The 19,561-nt window shown below is 42.9% G+C and overlaps 1 protein-coding gene across 12 annotated transcripts in view; it reads left to right on the top strand.

Moving 5' to 3' along the window:
• The window catches only part of ERC1 (ELKS/RAB6-interacting/CAST family member 1), a 562,177-nt gene that overhangs the window by 206,866 nt on the left and 335,750 nt on the right, over positions 1-19,561 (top strand). For all 12 annotated transcript variants that reach the window (XM_039546718.1, XM_039546709.1, XM_039546701.1 and 9 more), the window contains one exon: positions 14,009-14,202. In XM_039546718.1, the coding sequence (XP_039402652.1) occupies positions 14,009-14,202 (194 nt within the window). The remainder of the gene's footprint in view (positions 1-14,008; positions 14,203-19,561) is intronic.

Below are 19,561 nucleotides of genomic sequence, written 5' to 3'. Positions count from 1 at the left end.
AAGTGATAATCTTTTCCTCTTAGTTCTGAGTGTTCTCTTTTCCAGCTTCTCCTACCCTCTTGCCTTTCTCCTCTTAGTGTGAAGTGCTTTTTGTCTGCCTGGGGAGACCTAACAACAATAGAATCAGCTCCAAAGAGGAGCAAATCCTACAGGCCTCCTACAGTTGTTGCCAGTGCATATCTTCTCTGCCTACAGCCACTGAGTCAAGAGCTTTTTCTGCTCTCAGATAACCCTATTTGAAAGGGGCCCGCTGACCTTGGTGAAGAGAAGAATCCTGCAGCAGCTGGTAGCAAAATTCCCCCTCCAGAGAGCAGTTTTAGAGGCTCTGCACCAGAGGAGAATGCTAACACTGGCTCCATGGCAGGAAAATCCCCTCCAGAGTTAGCAAGTCAATGTCTTGGGCATACTCCTGAGATTCTCTTCTGCTATGATGATGTCCTTGCTTCCAGTTAAAGGATGTAATATCTTTCCAGGAAGAGAGAATATGTGAAGCCATAAGTTCCGTGAAGTGTTCATCCAATTTGTGGGTTTCCTAGGATCTGACTCAATTGAGTCTGACTTGGTCTCTAGGGCTTTTCTCTTTGTGAAAAAGAGTTTCCTGTCATGACTAGAATCTTACAGATACACTTGTAGATTAGAAGAAAAGTGTTATATTTCATTCACAGCTGATTAATATTCAGTTTCAGTAATAGTGATTCATTTATTGAAAAAGAAACAGGCCTAATGTGCTCAGTTCAGCAACCCAGGAAAGAAAGCTAGAGAACGGTTACCAGGGAAATCAGGCTTTCTGTAATTTTTCTTTTCCATCAACTGTGTTCATCATTGCTTTGTTATTCTTCAAGATAATTTCCTGAACCACTTACCTATTTGATAATTGATCTAAATGAGGCATTAGAAAGAAAAGTCCTGCCCAATCTGTTAAACTATTTGATGTGTCATCAGTAATCCTGAATGCCGCATAAGACAGCAAAGTGTTTGAGGGTTGGGTAGAAATAGCTGGAAAGAGAGGGGGAGTGAATATTATGATAAAGCCTTGAGCTCTGACAATGCCAAGGGTTAAGTGGACAAATTTTGTAATATTTCAAAATTATTAGGATTTATTACTAAACACCACAATCTTAAGTGTTGTAATAAATGAATGTGTTTACATCTGTCTTTAAATAGTTTTCTTGTTGCATCTTTTTTTCTCTCACACTCTTCCTTTTTTCCAATTTCCCCCTCCTTTTCCTATCTTTTTTCTCCCTTTAGCATCCTGAAGTTTTATTGAGCCATCCATCCAAGCCAGTAAGTGCCCTGGCAAACAGGAGGGCCATTGCCAGCCCCATTTATTTTTTTATGTGTTGCATGAATATTCACTTGTGCCTTCATATTCCTGGATCAACACACACAATTTTTGGTGAGATATTTTGAGAGTGTGTATAGAAAATAAGGGTGGGTGAAGGGGATTTCAAATACCTGAGTAGCTGTGCACAAAATAGCCTTGAGAGATGCTTGTACTTGTTTTGCTATTTTTGCTTAGCTTCACTTTCTATTTGGGCAGTTTGATGTAGTGCAACCCTTTTGTTTCCCCTCATGTCAGTTGCTTGTGGTATCCTGTAGCATTTCTATCACCTTTACTGTCTGTGCATTGTCACAGCAAGATTGCAATAGAATAGAATAGGCCTCTTGTGCAAAAAAGCATTCTGGTTAATCACTCACATCAGTGCATTGAAAGATGCTGATTAAGTTACAGTAAGGAGATAGGTTGCTAAAGTACTTGGATAACCATTGTTCCTGCTGATGCTATGTTGGTTTAGCTGTGGACCCAATTATGGAAGCCCTCTGCTTGAAGTTAGTAAGGGTATGTCTACACTAGGAAATTAGGTCGAATTTATAGAAGTCGATCTTTAGAAAGCGATTTTATACAGTCGATCGTGTATGTCCCCGCTAAGCACAGTAGATCGGCGGAGTGCGTCCTCAATACCATGGCTAGCATCGACTCACGGAGTGGTGCACTGTGGGTAGCTATCCCACAGTTCCCGCAGTCTCCGCCGCCTATTGGAATTCTGGGTTAAGCTCCCAATGCCTGATGGGGCAAAAACATTGTCACGGGTGGTTTTGGGTACATGTCGTCAGTCACCCCTCCCTCTGTGAAAGCAATGGCAGACAATCGTTCCGCGCCTTTTTTCCATGCAGACGCCATACCATGTCAAGCATGGAGCCCGCTCAGCTCACCGTCACCACTGCTGTTGTGTCCTGGGTGCTGCTGGCAGCAGACGGTGCAGTAGATCTGCAAACCATCGTCATCCACTGCTTCCGCTGAAACCCTGCTCTCCTGCTGTTGTAAATGAGCTCAGTCATCCACCGCTTCAGGTGCAACTCTGCTCTCCTGGTGCCATGAATCCACCTCGCAGGTCCTCTCATCATTCGGTATAAATATCTATTCTCGTGGCATCCGTCATCATCCACCGCTTCCACTGTAACTCTGCTCTCCTGCAGACGCCATACCACGGCAAGCATGGAGCCCACTCAGCTCACCGCTGCTGTTGTGAGCATTGTAAATACCTTGCGCATTATCCTGCAGTGTGTGCAGAACCTGCAAAAGCTGGGGAGAAGGCGACAACAGCGCAATCACGATAGTGATGAGGACATGGACACAGACTTCTCTCAAAGCACGGGCCCTGGCAATTTGGACATCATGGTGGTAATGGGGCAGGTTCATGCCGTGGAACGCCGATTCTGGGCCCAGGAAACAAGCACAGACTGGGGGGACTGCATAGTGTTGCAGGTCTGGAATGATTCCCAGTGGCTGCGAAACTTTTGCATGGGTAAGGGCACTTTCATGGAACTTTTGTGACTTACTTTCCCCTGCCCTGAAGCGCAAGAATACCAAGAGCATTCCTCACAGTTGAGAAGCGAGTGGCGATAGCCCTGTGGAAGCTTGCAACGCCAGACAGCTACCGGTCAGTCGGGAATCAATTTGGAGTGGGTAAATCTACCGTTGGGGGCTGCTGTGATCCAAGTAGCCAACGCAATCACTGAGCTGCTGCTATCAAGGGTAGTGACTCTGGGAAATGTGCAGGTCATAGTGGATGGCTTTGCTGCAATGGGATTCCCTAACTGTGGTGATAGATGGAACACATATCCCTATCTTGGGACCGGACCACCTTGGCAGCCAGTACATAAACCGCAAGGGGTAGTTTTCAATGGTGCTGCAAGCACTGATGGATCACAAGGGATGTTTCACCTACATTAACATGGGATGGCCGGGAAAGGTACATGACACTCGCATCTTCAGGAGCTCTGATCTGTTTGAACAGCTACAGGAAGGGACTTACTTCCCAGACCAGAAAATAACAGTTGGGGATGTTGAAATGCCTATAGTTATCCTTGGGGACCCAGTCTACCCCTTAATGCAATGGCTCATGAAGCCATACACAAGCAGCCTGGACAGTAATAAGGAGCTGTTCAACTATAGGCTGAGCAAGTGCAGAATGGTCGTAGAATGTGCATTTGGACGTTTTAAAAGCGCACTGGCGCAGTTTACTGACTGGGTTAGACCTCAGCGAAACCAATATTCAAATTGTTATTGCTGCTTGCTGTGTGCTCCACAATATCTGTGAGAGTAAGGGGGAGACGTTTATGGCGGGGTGGGAGATTGGGGCAAATCGCCTGGCCACTGATTACGCGCATCCAGGCACCAGAGCGATTAGAAGAGCACAGCGGGGCGCGCTGCTCATCAGAGAAGCTTTGAAAATCAGTTTCATGACTGGCCAGGCTACGGTGTGACAGTTCTGTTTGTTTCTCCTTGATGAAAGCCCACCCCCTTGGTTCACTCTACTTCCCTGTAAGCCAACAACCCTCCCCCCTTCGATCACCGCTTTCAGAGGCAATAAAGTCATTGTTTCAAAATCATGTATTCTTTATTAATTCATCACACAAATAGGGGGATAACTGCTTTGCATCAAAGACTTTGCTTGGTTTTTTTTTATATGAATTATATTTTTAAACCTCTTGGAGAAGTGGGATCTCTACTAGTTTTGACAGTGTTTAGTGAAATCTGTTTGTATTTGTGTATTAATACAAACCAGAATTATTTTTCTGAGGTTTCAGGCTATTATTCTTGATGATTGTACACATATACCTTCCACTGCAGGTGTTTGCGATTTGGGTACGGGGGACACACTGGGATCCAATGAAAGCAAGGGTCAATGTCACCAGTTGAAGACAAACTTTTGCCAGCAGTACCACCAGGCAGCTCTTGTGCTCCTGCTCTCCTCATGCTCTTAGACAAGGGCATAAAAAGGGCATGTCCACCCCCTTCCATTCATTTCTTTCTCACCACCTGTGGGTGGGGTTGGAGCTACCTGTAGTATTTGCTTTGACTCATAGACTTTAAGGTCAGAAGGTACCATTGTGATCATCTAGTCTGACCTCCTCCACATTGCAGGCTACAGAACCTCACCCCCCTGAAATAGCCCCATCACCTCTGGCTGAGTTACTGACGTCCTCAAATCATGGTTTAAAGACTTCAAGTAACAGAGAATTCACCACGGACATTTGTTTAACCTGCAAGTAACTTGTGCTGCAGAGAAAGGCGAAAAATCCCCATGGTCTCAGCCAATCTGAGCTGGAGGAAAATTCCTTCCTGACCCCAAATATGAAGATCAGTTAGACCCTGAGCATGTGGGCAAGACCCACCAGGCAGATAGCTGGGAAAGAATTCTCTGTAGTAACTCAGAGCCGTCCTCATCTAGTGTCCCATCTCCAACAGTTGGGGATTTTTGCTACTGGCAGTCATTGATGCGCCATATGCCATCATAGACAGTTTCATCATCCCATCATCCCCTCCATAAACTTTTCAAGCTCAGTCTTAAAGCCAGTTATGGTTGTTGTTTTTTTTGCCCTCACTGCTCCACTTGGAAGGCTGGTTAGAAACCTTTGTCTAATTTCGAGCCTAAACTTGTTGATGGTCTGTTTATAGCCATTTGTTCTTGTGTCCGCATTGACGCTTAACTTAAATAACTTTTCTCCCTCCCTGGTATTTATCCCTCTGATGTATTTATAGAAAGTAATTATATCTCCCCTCAGCCTTCTTTTGTTTAGGCTAAACAAGCCAAGCGATGAGTCTTCTCTTATACCAGGGGTAGGCAACCTATGGCACGCGTGCCGAAGGCAGCGCACAAACTGATTTTCAGTGGCACTCACACTGTCCAGGTCCTGGCCACCGGTCTTGGGGACTCTGCATTTTAATTTAATTTTAAATGAAGCTTCTTAAACATTTTAAAAACCTTATTTACTTTACATACTACAATAGTTTAGTTATATATTATAGACTTATAGAAAAAGACCTTCTAAAAAAGTTAAAATGTATTACCGGCACGCAAAAGCTTAAATTAGAGTGAATAAATGAAGACTCGGCACACCACTTCTGAAAGGTTGCCGACCTCTGGCTTATACGGTAGGTTTTTCTATTCCTCGGATCATCCTAGTAGCCCTTCTCTGCACCTGTTCCAGTTTGAATTCATCTTTCTTAAATATGGGAGACCAATATCAAAATGAGGTCTCACCAGTGCCTTGTATAATGGTACTAACACTTCCTGTCTCTAACTGGAAATACCTTGCCTGATGCATTCTAGGATTGCATTAGTCATTTTCCACAGCTGCATCACACTGTGATCAACTACTACACTCAGGTCTTTCTCCTCCTCTGTCACTTCCAACTGATAAGTCCCCAGCTTATAGCAAACATTCTTGTTGTTAGTCCCTACATGCATGAACTTTCATTTTGCACTGTTAAATTTCATCCCATTTCTATGACTCCAATTTACAAGGTCATCCACATCTTCTTGTAAGATATTCTGGTCCTCCTCTGTATTGGCTATACCTCCCAATTTTATGTCATCTGCAAATTTTATGATTGTACACATATGGTACACATACTATGGGGCCATGCGGGTACCCATAGCACAGTATGCCAACATTTTTATGGCTGACTTAGAACAACGCGTCCTTAGCTCTCGTCCCCTAACGCCCCTACTCTTCTTGCGCTACATTGATGACATCTTCATCATCTGGACCCATGGAAAAGAAGCCCTTGAGGAATTCCACCATGATTTAAATAATTTCCATCCCACCATCAACCTCAGCCTAGATCAGTCCACACAAGCGGTCCATTTCCTGGACACTACTGTGCTAATAAGTGATGGTCACATAAATACCACCCTATACCGGAAACCTACTGACCGCTATACTTACCTGCATGCCTCCAGCTTCCATCCAGGACACACCACACAATCCATTGTCTACAGCCAAGCTGTAAGATACAACCGCATTTACTCCAATCCCTCAGACAGAGACAAGCACCTACAAGATCTCTATCAAGCATTCTTAAAACTACAATATCCACCTGCTGAAGTGAAAAAACAGATTGACAGAGCCAGCTGAATACCCAGAAGTCACCTCCTACAAGACAGGCCCAACAAAGAAAATAACAGAACACCACTAGCTGTCACCTTCAGCCCCCAACTAAAACCTCTCCAGCGCTTCATCAAAGATCTACAACCTATCCTGAAAGATGATCCCTCACTCTCACAGATCTTGGGAGACAGACCTGTCCTCGCTTACAGACAACCCTCCAACCTGAAGCAAATACTCACCAGCAACCACACATCACTGAACAAAAACACTAACCCAGGAACCTATCCTTGCAACAAAGCCCGATGCCAACTCTGTCCACATATCTATTCAAGTGACATCATCATAGGACCTAATCACATCAGCCAAACCATCAGTGGCTCATTCACCTGCACATTTACCAATGTGATATATGCCATCATGTGCCAGCAATGCCCCTCTGCCATGTACATTGGCCAAACTGGACTGTCTCTACGCAAAAGAATTAATGGACACAAATCTGACATCAGGAATCATAACACTCAAAAACCAGTAGGAGAACACTTTAACCTGTCTGGTCATTCAATGACAGACCTGCAGGTGGTAATTTTGCAACAGAAAAGCTTCAAAAACAGACTCCAACAAGAAACTGCTGAGCTGGAATTGATATGCAAACTAGATACAATCAACTTAGGCTTGAATAGGGACTGGGAATGGCTGAGCCATTACAAACATTGAATCTATCTCCCCTTGTAAGTATTCTCACACTTCTTATCAAACTGTCTGTACTGGGCTATCTTGATTATCATTTCAAAAGTTTTTTTCTCTTACTTAATTGGCCTCTCAGAGTTGGTAAGACAACTCTCACCTTTTCATGCTCTCTGTATGTGTATATATATCTCCTGAATATATGTTCCATTCTGTGCATCCGAAGAAGTAGGCTGTAGCCCACGAAAGCTTATGCTCAAATAAATTTTTTAGTCTCTAAGATGCCACAAGTACTCCTGTTCTTTTTACTAAAAGGTTAGATTCACCTATCTACGTTGCCGAGGGGTGTGAAAAATACACAGCCATTACCTTTCTAGTTAAGCCAATCTAACTCCTAATGTAGACAGCACTTGATCAATGGAAGAATTACTCTCAGGGAGGTGGATTACCTATGCTGATGGGAGAACCCCTCCATGGGCCTAGGTAGTGTCCACACTGAAGCACTACAGCAGAGGTAGGCAACCTATGGCATGCATGCCGAAGGCAGCACACGAGCTGATTTTCACACTGCCCGGGTCCTGGCCACCAGTCCGGGTGGGCTCTGCATTTTAATTTCATTTTAAATGAAGCTTCTTAAACATTTTAAAAACCTTATTTACTTTACATACTACAATAGTTTAGTTATATATTATAGACTTATAGAAAGAGACCGTCTAAAAAAGTTAAAATGTATTACTGGCACGCAAAACCTTAAATTAGAGTGAATAAATGAAGACTTGGCACACCACTTCTGAAAGGTTGCCAACCGCTGCACTACAGCAATGCAGCTGCAGTGTTTCAAGTATAAACAAGCCCTGAGGTGCATCACTTCTTGAGGCTCCTCCAATGGCAAGGAATTGATTAAGAGAGATATATGCAGAAGATTCCAGCAAGTGGCCTGCACCCCACGCAGAGAGAGGTATTGGAAACAGTTAAGGCCAGATCTTTGCTATCTGGTATAGTTCTAGCTCTTAGAACTCCCATTGACTCATAAGTAGCAAGCACTAGGTTTGGTGCTTAGGTGTTTTGCATGATGAAGACCTTATTTGCAAGCTCTCTTAAGCAGGGATCTGTCTGCAAACTCCAAAGCCATGTGTTAAGTAAAGGAAGCACATTAAGGGTCTTATAAAAACTTAATAAGCCTACTCTGAGTTTTTGAGTTTATGACACACATACAATGAGAAACCAGGAGAACGTTAACTTTGTCTGTTTCTACAGGGTCTGTTGCACTTGCACAGCATGGGTCCTAAACACTCATTTTAAATACCCAACCCACCACTTGATATTTTACTTCTCTTCATATTTTCAGTGTTGTCACTTGTTTGTTTGTGGTTTTGTTTGCTTTCTGTGTCGCTTTATTACTTATTTTTACTTTTCTATGTGTGTGAAGTATTAATCAAATTTAGAGTTGACATCCCATAGAAATTGTATAAGCCTGAGTGAATGCCCTTTACTCTCCATTCCAGTATCAGAAAATATTGTATTAATATTTGCGATGAGAGCATGTCTATTTGTAGTTGACTCAGATTTGTATAGTATCTTAAAGCTGAGCTATGTGTGCAGATAATATGCATGCAAGAGGGATAGTTTTGGGAATGCAAAAGTATGTAACATGCTAGTGTTTTGGCAGATGGTTTATTTTTCGAGAGCAGCTTTCCATGAAGACTTAGGCCTGGTCCACACTGGGGGGCAGTGTCGAGGTAAGATACGCAACTTCAGCTACGGGAATACTGTAGCTGAAGTCGAAGTATCTTATCCCGACTTACCTCCCGTCCTCACCGCTCGGGATCGACGTCCGCGGCTCCCCCGTCGACTCCGCTACCGCCACTCGCTCCAGTGGCGTTCCGGAGTTGACGGGAGCGCGTTCGGGGATCGATATATCGCGTCTAGATGAGACGCGATATATCGATCCCCGCAAAATCGATCTCTACCCGCCGATTTGGCGGGTAGTCTGGACGTACCCTTAGTGATCTATGGTAGGAGTAGGTTATTAAATTGGGCTTCTGGTGCATATTTTTTTATGCTTACACTTAATGGCCATGCCTTTGTTTTATTTAAATAGCTGTTTTCACTATGCCAGATTTTGGTGTGTTTACTAGCTTGAGTTGTTAGAAAGGATAATAAAATACATGTACTCCAAGGGCAGTGTTAATTTTCTTTTTATTTCATTTCATATTAAATAAACATCTTACGCAGTGCTCCTTGTTAATCATCCCTTATTTTAATATTCTTTCTCCTTCTTCCATACCTATGAACTGTTTAAACATATATATTTAGGGTTTTTGTTTGTACTGGTGGCGCACATCTACACATTACCTTAATATTGGTGCTGCACATAACAAAATTCATTATGTACATAGATGGAAAATAGTAGAGGGAACACTGGAGGCACTATACTTGGAGAATTTGTGCAGGGTTCAAATACTACATTGAAGAACTATTTTTATTTTAAAAAAATCAATGTAACAGCAGGAAAAGATGATATAGCAGAAATATATAGAATGTGCAACATGGCCAGGTTAATTTGACAATAGAAATTTCAACTTTCTTGCATTTCACAGAATTGTAGAATAGTAAAGCTGGAAGGTACATCAAGAGATTATCTAATTCATACTCCTACGCTGAGGCAGGATCAAGCACACCTAGACCATTCCTGACAGGTGGTTTTCTAACCTGTTCTTAAAAACCTTCAGTTATAGGTATTCTACAACCTCTCTTGGTGTAACCCTGTACTTAACTATCCTTATAGTTAGAATTTTTTTCATGCTATCTAACCTAAATCTCCCCTGCTGTGGGCTGACTAAGTTGATTACTTCTTGTCCTAGATTTAGTGGCTATGGAGAACAATTGATCACCATCCTCTTTGTAACAGCCTTGAACATATTTTTGATATTCTTTTTTAATAGTCACTGTGCATCATTCCTGTTTCATTAAATTTAAATGAAAAAAACTGTCCAAAGAGGGACAGATAATGAAATTTCTTGTACTTAATGTTGATGTTTGAGTCTCAATTAATGTATGAAAGTTTGCACCTCCGTGAGATGATGGATAATGAGATGATGAGAAGATGGAGTGGAAAGAGAGAACTTTCTTCATCTTTGAAGTGAACAGCATGGGAGAGGAATAAGGCCTGGTCTGCACACAGTTTTTGTACTAATTTAACAATTTTGGTTAGGAGTGTGGGTTTTTTTTTTTTTAAATCAAAATAGTTAAATTAGTGGAAACTGTAGTGTGGACACAGTTATATCAGTATAAAGGTACTTATACTGGTGTAGCTTATTCCACTAAGTGTATAACTTTTAAGGGTTGTATTGCGTTAACTATACAGGTTTCAAACAGATATAGTTAAAGCGATACAAAAATGTGTGTATTCAAGTCATAAATTTCAACTTTTGCAGCAGGAACTGTTTTTGCGTGAAGACTCTGTTCTTCAAAGCTGGGTTAACAGGACACCAGCACAATTATTGATGTTGGCTCTTCCTTGGTAATCAAAGAAGACAATTATTTTAAAATCAGAGTTTAGAATTTGCCAAATATTGCATCGAGCAAAAATTATGGAAACATCATAAATTCTTGGGATAAACAATATTTTAACACCCATGATTTTCTCCTGTTGATTGTTCCTGAAGTTAAAGCACTGGGGCTTTTTTCCAGTACTTTGCTGTTTTCTTCACTGAGTTATTTACAGTAGCCATAATGGAAAGCGTACCAGGAGCAGCTTGAGTGCAGCATATCCTGTGTCAGCTGAGTCATTGATAAGGCCTGGGAGGGGGAATGTGAAGTGATCTATCCAACCTGAACAAAAAAAATATTTTTAGTTACTTTCAATTTTTTATAATCTGGTCAGTGTTTTTTCCCTTCACATTTGCTTGCGAACATGGTCCTCAGTGAAGATTATCTACATGCCATTTTAAAGCTATTTTTGACTCCTGTGTATGGGAGAAAATTTGTGGTAATTTTTGGAATTAGGAGAAAACAGGGTGTTTTTTATTGTTATCCTTGCATAACTCAGATAGCTATGTTCAGACTGCCCCTCCAACACTCACCATTGAACAGAGATGAAACATGGTTGATTTTAGTCCAAAAGCAATGTTCAAAAAAGTTGTGTGTGAAAATGAGTCTATAAATGAAACTGTTTTTGCAATGTTTGTATTGTTTGCTATCATTCAACTGTGATAATGTGAGTTAGATTTTGACAAACGGGCTAGGAATTGCACATTTAAAAAGGAGAGACTGTGTTCTCATTAATACTTGATCATCCCTTTCTTTCAAGTATCTGAGTGCTTTATAACTCTGAATTTTATCCCCATTTTTCCGATGAGAAAACCCAGACAAAGAAAGATTAAATTATTTTTCCCATCTTTTACAGCAAGTCGGTGTCCAGAATAGAATCCTTATGTTATTCCCAGTCTCTGAATCTGACTACCAAACCATGCTGCTTCTGGTACCCAGACACAATGGAAGAGCTGCCTTAATGCCTTTATTACTGTGTTCCATTGTACACTGATGATGAAATTAGTGGATTATACCTTAATTGTACACTTTTTGCTTCTTTGTGTATTATAGGAATAGTATTGTTTGCATCTGAATTTCCTTTTTCAGTGTAAAAAATGTGGTGTTGAAGGGTGCCCTATACTGTTAAATTGGGATTATATCCAATTTCTGCTCTTCTAGATCTTTATGCAAATTTTAAAAAAACCTAAATGCATTGGCTTTCTCTCTTGTATGATAACTGAATAAAATAGGATTTAAGACACGGTCACATAAAATGCATTGTCTGTGTAACCCACAAATTGGACCAAAGCCAGTCAGTAATTCATAACCACAAACTGGTTTCCAGTTTCTACAAGATCACATGCCATATTCATTGTGTATGGTTGGGAGTATCTTACATACCAACATTCTGTATTATGTGTCTTTACCTGTAATGAATATAGTGTAAACAGCCCTCTAATTCCATAAGAACCAGACACACTGACTTGTTCCATTTTCTAAAATGGAAAATATACTTCCTTCTTCTTTCAGTAGTGTCTCTTGGGTAATTGTCAAGATACTTTTATTAACATAGAATAATATTAAATAGGAGAGTCCTGACAGTAGATCTCCATTAGCTGTTATAGCTTATTTGGGATGAGAGAGCTCAGATAAATTTTAAAAAAATTAAAATAATTGGAGATATACCAATCTCCTAGAACTGGAAGGGACTTTGAAAGGTCATTGAGTCCAGCCCCCTGCCTTCACTAGCAGGACCAATTTTTGCCCCAGATCCCTAAGTGGCCCCCTCAAGGATTGAACTCACACCCCTGGGTTTAGCAGGCCAATGCTCAAACCACTGAGCTATCCCTCCCCCCATCTGGCTAGCAGCCCAGTTTTACATTTTGTCACATTTCCAGATTATCTGATTATGTATTTTGGATTACTTTAAAGGGTCTGGAGGAGCATTTGTTAAAGCAAACATTTTGAGAGGTTGGGGATGCAACCATATTCAGTTGGAAAGAATTCAGGCTGTGTCTATGGCGAAAAATCAGGCTTTACTCACTACTGTCTTATTGTGGTCTCTCCTAGGACGCATTGCTTATAGTACCTTTTATGTTTGCTCTATTAGTGTATTTGCTCCTTTGGAAGCAGCAAATTATAATACTGACATTTATATGCTGCTGTAGTTATAGCCTTGATTACATTTAAAAGTAGCTCTTGGACTCCCAATGTAGTGGGTTTAGGTTTGCCACACTTTGGGTCAAAATCTTGGCACCTTGTCAATCCCCTTTCCACAGTAATGCAAAGGGAATTGAAACATCAGCCATGTTATAGGTGTTACAGTGTGCTCTGGTAGTCTTGGCTGGCAGAGCTGCTTTTGGGAAACTGCGATCCACTGGAGCAAATTTGACCAGGCCTGAAGCTGCTTTTACTTATATCAGGGGCTAGTTTAGCATCCAAGATCAAGGGGGAGTAGAAAGATAGCATAAAGATGACTAGGTCCTCTCCACCTACTTCCCTCCAGATATGCTGAAAACTGTTCTGTGTTAACTGGGAATCTAATCCTTGGTTTTTTTAGTTTAAATTCCAGTATGTATATCCATTTCCTTGTATTTTGACCATGCTTGGGAACTGTTGGATTCAAATTCACTCTGTTAATAAGCTAGTGACTTTTCAGTGGAACAAGGTTTAGTTCCAGATAAATTCATTGCACTGTTCCTGTACACAAAGCAGTGGAACTAGGCTCTTTGCTGGGGCCACTTTTTCCTGAGCCTTCTCATTATAGTGTTTCTCTGTGCGCTAAAGTGTGATTTCTAGAAGTCCTTATACTTTCATCTCTCCGAGTCCTAAATATACTTTCAAGCACATTCCTTTTTTATAAGTATAATTATATTCCTTGATTCCGCACCCCCCCCCCAATCAATATCCCATTACCCTGCACTGTTTTTGTTCCTCATGAAGAGATCAGCTTCAGTTTTTGTTTTTAAAGAGCACAGTTAATGCTGCTAACAGCGTCAGATGCTGGAGTGTTATGCTTCAGATGCAGATTAGGCTTCTGTTTGTAGACTTTTGTTGGGGTGCTGAAAAGATGGGACTAAATAGCCATATATTTGGAAAAAATAAATTTTGAAATTACTTGTTTTCTTTCTGAGCTGCCAGCATGGTGCAAATTTAAATGTCAAAGCTCTCTTTAAAAAACCCATACAAAATATCTATTTCATTATTCATCTGCTATTAACTATCCCACTGATGCAATGTAACTTACAGGAACTTGGTGCCCATGACCTTTTCCATTTTAATGGATGAATTTATCATTTAGATGCAGCTATTTGGGTACTTTGTGCCCTGTAATGATTTTGGATATATTATACATGTGTGAGAGATGGTTCTTGAACTGATTTCTTTGCAGGCTCATGAAGCTACACTGGAGGCCAAGGCCAGCCCAGAGCTGAATGACCGATTCCAGCAGCTGGAGCGAGAGGTGGCATTGTACCAGGAAGACACCAGTAAGGCTCAAGCTGAAGTGGATCGTCTTCTGGAAATCCTGAAGGAGATGGAAAATGAAAAGAATGATAAAGATAAAAAGATAGCAGAACTTGAGAGGTAAGAGGGATGTATGGGTACAAGGGAGAATTGGGGCTGAAGGAAGTAGAAATTGATTATTCAATTTCTTTTCTCAGTAATCCTTAAGTGCCTGTGTTGGGAAAATCTGCTCTGGATTTTGCTTCTTTGGTCCTTGACCTCAATTTCTTAAACAAGTTTAAAGATGCCTGGCTGCAGTTCTCTGACTTGATGTTAAGAAAATAGAGCTAATGCATCTGAACTATAAGGGAAAAGGAGATGGGAGGAAAAGTTGCTGAAATCATTGTGTTCATTGGGGAAGAGAAATAAATGAAGTATATGCTTCTGGTTAATAAATTGTTGAAATATGAGTGACCTCCAACCCAGACTGGGCAAATAGACTTTTAGGGCCTGGAATGCTAATTGTTGCTGCAAGTCCCTTTGACAGATGCGGTGGAATTCCATGTACTCATAGAAACAGAAGTGAACTTCAAATATGTTCCCTCTTCTTCATGTAAACTGCTTTTGTCCAAACCATACTTAACTTCAGCACTTTTTTTCAGTTATTTCTCTCTCTCTCTACATTGGCGCCATGGCGCTTTATTTTTCTAAATCCTATTCATTTTCTGGTTGGGGAATTATGTCACATGTGGTGATGCCACTGGCCTTTGGGATCAGAATCACTAGCAATAGATTTCATGGAAGGCATGGAAACAGCTTCTGTCTCCTTAATATAGTCTCTTCTCTCCCTCAGCAAAATGTCAGAATGGATACTCCTGGGGGAATTTTGCGCCACTGCACATGTGCAGAATTTGTGTTTCCCCACAGATTTCTTTGCTTCACTGCAGAAAAATGTCTTTCTGACAGAGAAGCAAAGGGAAGCCACAAGAGCCGTATGTTTTGGGTGCCCAGGGCAGCCGGCAGAGAGAGAAATCACTGTGGGTCAGGAAGCAGAACTGGGGGAGACCCAGCTGGTGGCTCTTACCCTGCGCTGGGATCAGCTGCTAGTCAGAGCTGGGCTGTGGAGGACGGGACTTCCTCTTTTCCTGCATGGCATCCGGGGCTGGGTCAGACCCACCCACAGATTTCTCCCCTGGCTGCAGGAAGCTCTGCAAACTCCCCCGCTTCCTGTATCCGTCGCTCCTCAGCTGCAGGGGGCAGCATCCCTCTACAGGAATCTACCCCCCTTAATCTGCCCAAGCCCCGTGCATCCAGACCCTCCTGCCGAGCCTCACCCCCCACACTCAGACCCCCCCCCTCCACTCTGATGAGCCCCACTCTGCCTGCACCTGGATCACCCCGATGAGTCACCCACATCTGGGTCCCCACCCCACTGAGTCCTAACTAGTTGAACCTGGATCCCCACCCCACTGAGCCCCATTCCCCCAGCATCTGGACCTCCCATTGAGCCCCCCACACCCAGACCACCCCGCCAAGCTCTATCCCCCCACACCCAGGCCACCCCACCACTGAGCCTCAACCACCTTCACCTGGACGCTCTTGCAGAGTCTAATTACTGTTGCACCCAGAACCCACAACAAGCCCCTGTACATCCAGATCCCTCACTGAGCTGCCTACAGCCAGATTGCCCCACATAGAATCCTCTCAACCCACACCTGGATCCCCCCACATTAAGCCCCTCCACACTTGGATCCTGCCTTGTTGAGCCTGCCTGCCCACACCTGGTGCACCTGGCATGGAGGGAAAGGGCCCTGGGGTGTTTCTGGGTCAGGCCCGGTCCTTGTGCTGTGTCAGGGTTGGGTGCAGCCTCACTGCTGAGTCCATATCCCAGTGGGGAGCTGCGCAGTGATCTCCCACCTCTATGCAGCTAATGGCCTGTGCTCCCCAATGCCATGATGGAGCCTCCACATTTATTTGACAAATAAAATTGCAGAATTTTAATTTTTTTGGTGGAGAATTTTAAATATTTTGGCACAGAATGCCCTAGGAGTAGATGTAAGATAAGTAAGGACAGCAATATGTTACTTTCTGACCTTCCATTTTGTAATGTGCCAAGCACCTTTTGGGGCTTTTTAAGCTCTAGTATTGCAAATAACATATATTTTGCGTTTGGTTTGATAGTCACTTTGAAAAACAATTAGCCTGGGGGAACTAAATGGAAATTTGTATTTTTCACAAATGCCATGTGGCATGTTAAACACTTTTTTTTTGATACTAGAATGGCTTCTGTACGTTAGCCCATCAGGATTTAACTGCATTACATTCAGTGTCAGGAAAACTATACAAGTTGAGGAAGAGACTTGAGCAGAACTTTCATTTGTAACATCACTAAAGCCATGACTGAAGGGCCTTTCTAGATCTTCTTGCTGGTGTTACTGTTATTTGGGCATGGGAAGCCTCTTCCTGCATGTCAGACCACCCATGCCAATCTGCGACTTCGATCTAGTTCTGAGAGACCACCCTTCAAAGCCCATGGCAACTTGCTCTCTGTTACACTTGTCCATGAAGACCGCATTACCTCAGCACGAAGGATAGGGGAAATAGCAGCGCTGATGGCATACGGTCGTTTTTAAAGATAAAGTCACATTGAGGCTGCTTCCCAAGTTCCTCCCCAAAGTAGCCTTCACCTTTCATATGAATCAGCTAATTCACAAAAACCACATTGTGATAACAGGGAGGCGATATTACATATGCTACATGTTAGGAGAGCTGTAGCATTTTATTTGGACAGGACTAAGGACTTTAGGAAGTCTCCTAAACTCTTCTTTCATTTGCAGAAAAATCAAAAGGTTCCACAATATCAGTTCAAAGACTCAAAATGGGTCTCCAGTTGTATTAATCACTGTTACCATGTGTGCATCTGCTGCCTCGGTTGGGAATCCACACGCCCTCCACAAGATCAGTTTCTACCTCAGTCAGGTCTCTTAAACTGTCCCCATCTCAGAAATTTTTAGGGCGGCAACCTGGGCCTCTGCCCATACATTCTCAGAACACTACGTGAACAGTTGAGACTCAGCCTCTTATGCCATCTTTGGCTCCACAGTACTATCTTCAATAACAGCCTCCACTCCAAAGCCTCAACTCTACGTGGGGGATATTGCTGTAAAGTCATCTACAGCGGAGCAGCCATAGGTACACTACTCAAAGAAGAAGAGGAAGTTACTCACCTTGTGCAGTAATCATGGTTCTTCGAGATGTATTTCCCTAGGGGTGCTCCACAATCTTCCCTCCTCCCCTCTACTTTGGATTTATCAATAAGGAGCTCTGTGGTAGAGAATGAATTGAGGGTGGTTCATTCACGCAGTGCTTGATAGCTTCGAGCAGACCACAAAGGGGTGGGGAGTGGTGCATGCCCGGGCCGAAAGGACACTGCTACCTAAAATCTCCAATTGGGGCACAGGGGCACAAATACATTTATAGTGGAGCACCCATAGGGGGACACATCTGGAAGAACCATAGTTACTGCACAAGATGAGTAACTTCCTCCTCCATGCACCCAAGACCAGAGAATTCTTGCAAACAGTCTCTTTTGGTCCACATTTGCTCCCCTGCTGTCCTAATACTCTACACCAAGGACATAAGGGGTGAGGTGGACCAACTGCCTCTTCAGTTCCTTCTTACTGCTGCATGTTTTGAGTCAGAACTTTCAATGTCCAGAGCCTCTCCTTTATTCTCCAGTCTTGTCTTCAAACCTGTTAAAATTTCAGAGTTTCAGTTTTATCTTAGGTAATGTAAATTGTTTTTAATACTATAGTTAGTGATTAGTTAGATTCCCCACCCCATGGAATCCTTCTGGTTCCTAATATGGTAATTAGATTATACTCAGAGCACCACACTTCAAAAACTGTCTCCACTGTTTCTGCTCCTACTTGGTCAGTGACAGTCACCAGTGCTGCTTTGGGAAAGTGCATATCTCTGCCAGGTACAATATCTGTCGCTTCTTCCCTATCCGGACCCATCGGGTGCAGGAATTTCCGCTTAAAAAGTACCTCATGGAAAAAGATACAAGGCTCCAGTCAGTCCCAGGCCGGGGGACCCCTGTATATCGACCAATCAGAGAGAAGCGCCCCTCCTACCATGGCGCCTGACTCAGGAGTGAGAGAGATTACATCTATGGACCCTCTCAGGGCTGTCAGAAGAGTAGGGAATGCTCTCATAAGCAGAAGAGCAGATCCTCCTCTAAGTCCACTCCAAAGAGGACAGATCTGATACTGTCCATGTCAGGCAAGTCTTCGCATTCAGCCCACAAAAACATAAAACATCCTAAGTCCCCAGGACAAGATAAAAACTCATAAGAGCAAGGCTCTATTTGTACAAATTGCACGTTCCTACACTCTCTCAGAGCAGGTGGTGGTCCCCATGCCTTGGGTCCAGTGATACCCCTTGCCTCCATAGTCCACCTTCGATTTTTCCTAAGGGCCCTACTGGGGACCATGGGACCCATGTGCATGATACCCAGGGTCTTTGTTATCTAATACTGAGTCATACCATCCCTACACTCTGAGAGAACAACTGGAGATTTCTCCTGATCCTGTTGAAGAGGAAGATAATGAGCTGGATTCACTTATCCCGCAAGTATTGACAAAGATGTCTTCCTCATCTCCTGATGAGGTGGTCGCTCCAGCTTCACTGTCCCCTTTTGATGACCACAAACAGTTCCAAGACCTGCTACATAGAGTGATGGAGGAATTCCAGTTTTTCCTAGAGGAGGCTAGAGGACACACAACACAAGCTCCTAGACATCCTGCAACCCACAAGATCCAGCCAGACAACACTCCCAGTGAATGAAGCCGTATTGGCACTAGCAAGGAACATATGGCAAACACCAGCAACAAGCGCCCCTACCTCCAAGAGGGCTGAGAAGTGTTACTTTGTTCTGGCTAAGGGAGTGGAGTTTCTATGTACTCACCCCTCACCAAACTCCCTAGCTGTTTAGGCTGTCACACAAAAAATTTAGACAACAGCACCCAAGAGCCACCCCTTCTGATGAAGCCAAGCCTTTGGACCTACCGGGAAGGAAGATGTTTACATCTACTAGCCTCCAGTTTAGAATATAGAACTATCCAGTGATGATGGCTAAGTATGAGTTTCTAAAGTATTCAGAATTCCTAGATTTTTAAGGCCAAATTACCTCAGAGGGACAGGCTCAATTTCAGGCCCTTATTTATGAAGGCAAGCTGCTGGTCAGAACCATGACTGCAGTCTTCAGGGTTTCCCAGTGAGTTCCAGAACATTGTGGAAGATTTGCCCTTTAACAAGACTGACCTTTTCAATTAAAAGACTGATAAGTCTTTGCACTCACTAAAGGATTCTAGCGCAATCCTCCACTCCCTGGGTATATATGGTGTCCCCAAAGAGGAAATACTACAAACCAAGGCCTATGCCTCAACCTTTTTACCACTAGCAAGCCTATGAACTGCCTCATAAAAGACAAGGTGCA

Source organism: Mauremys reevesii, linkage group 1 (assembly GCF_016161935.1).
Source record: "Mauremys reevesii isolate NIE-2019 linkage group 1, ASM1616193v1, whole genome shotgun sequence".
NCBI lineage: Eukaryota > Metazoa > Chordata > Testudines > Geoemydidae > Mauremys > Mauremys reevesii.
This window is presented reverse-complemented; position numbering and strand designations above follow the sequence as displayed.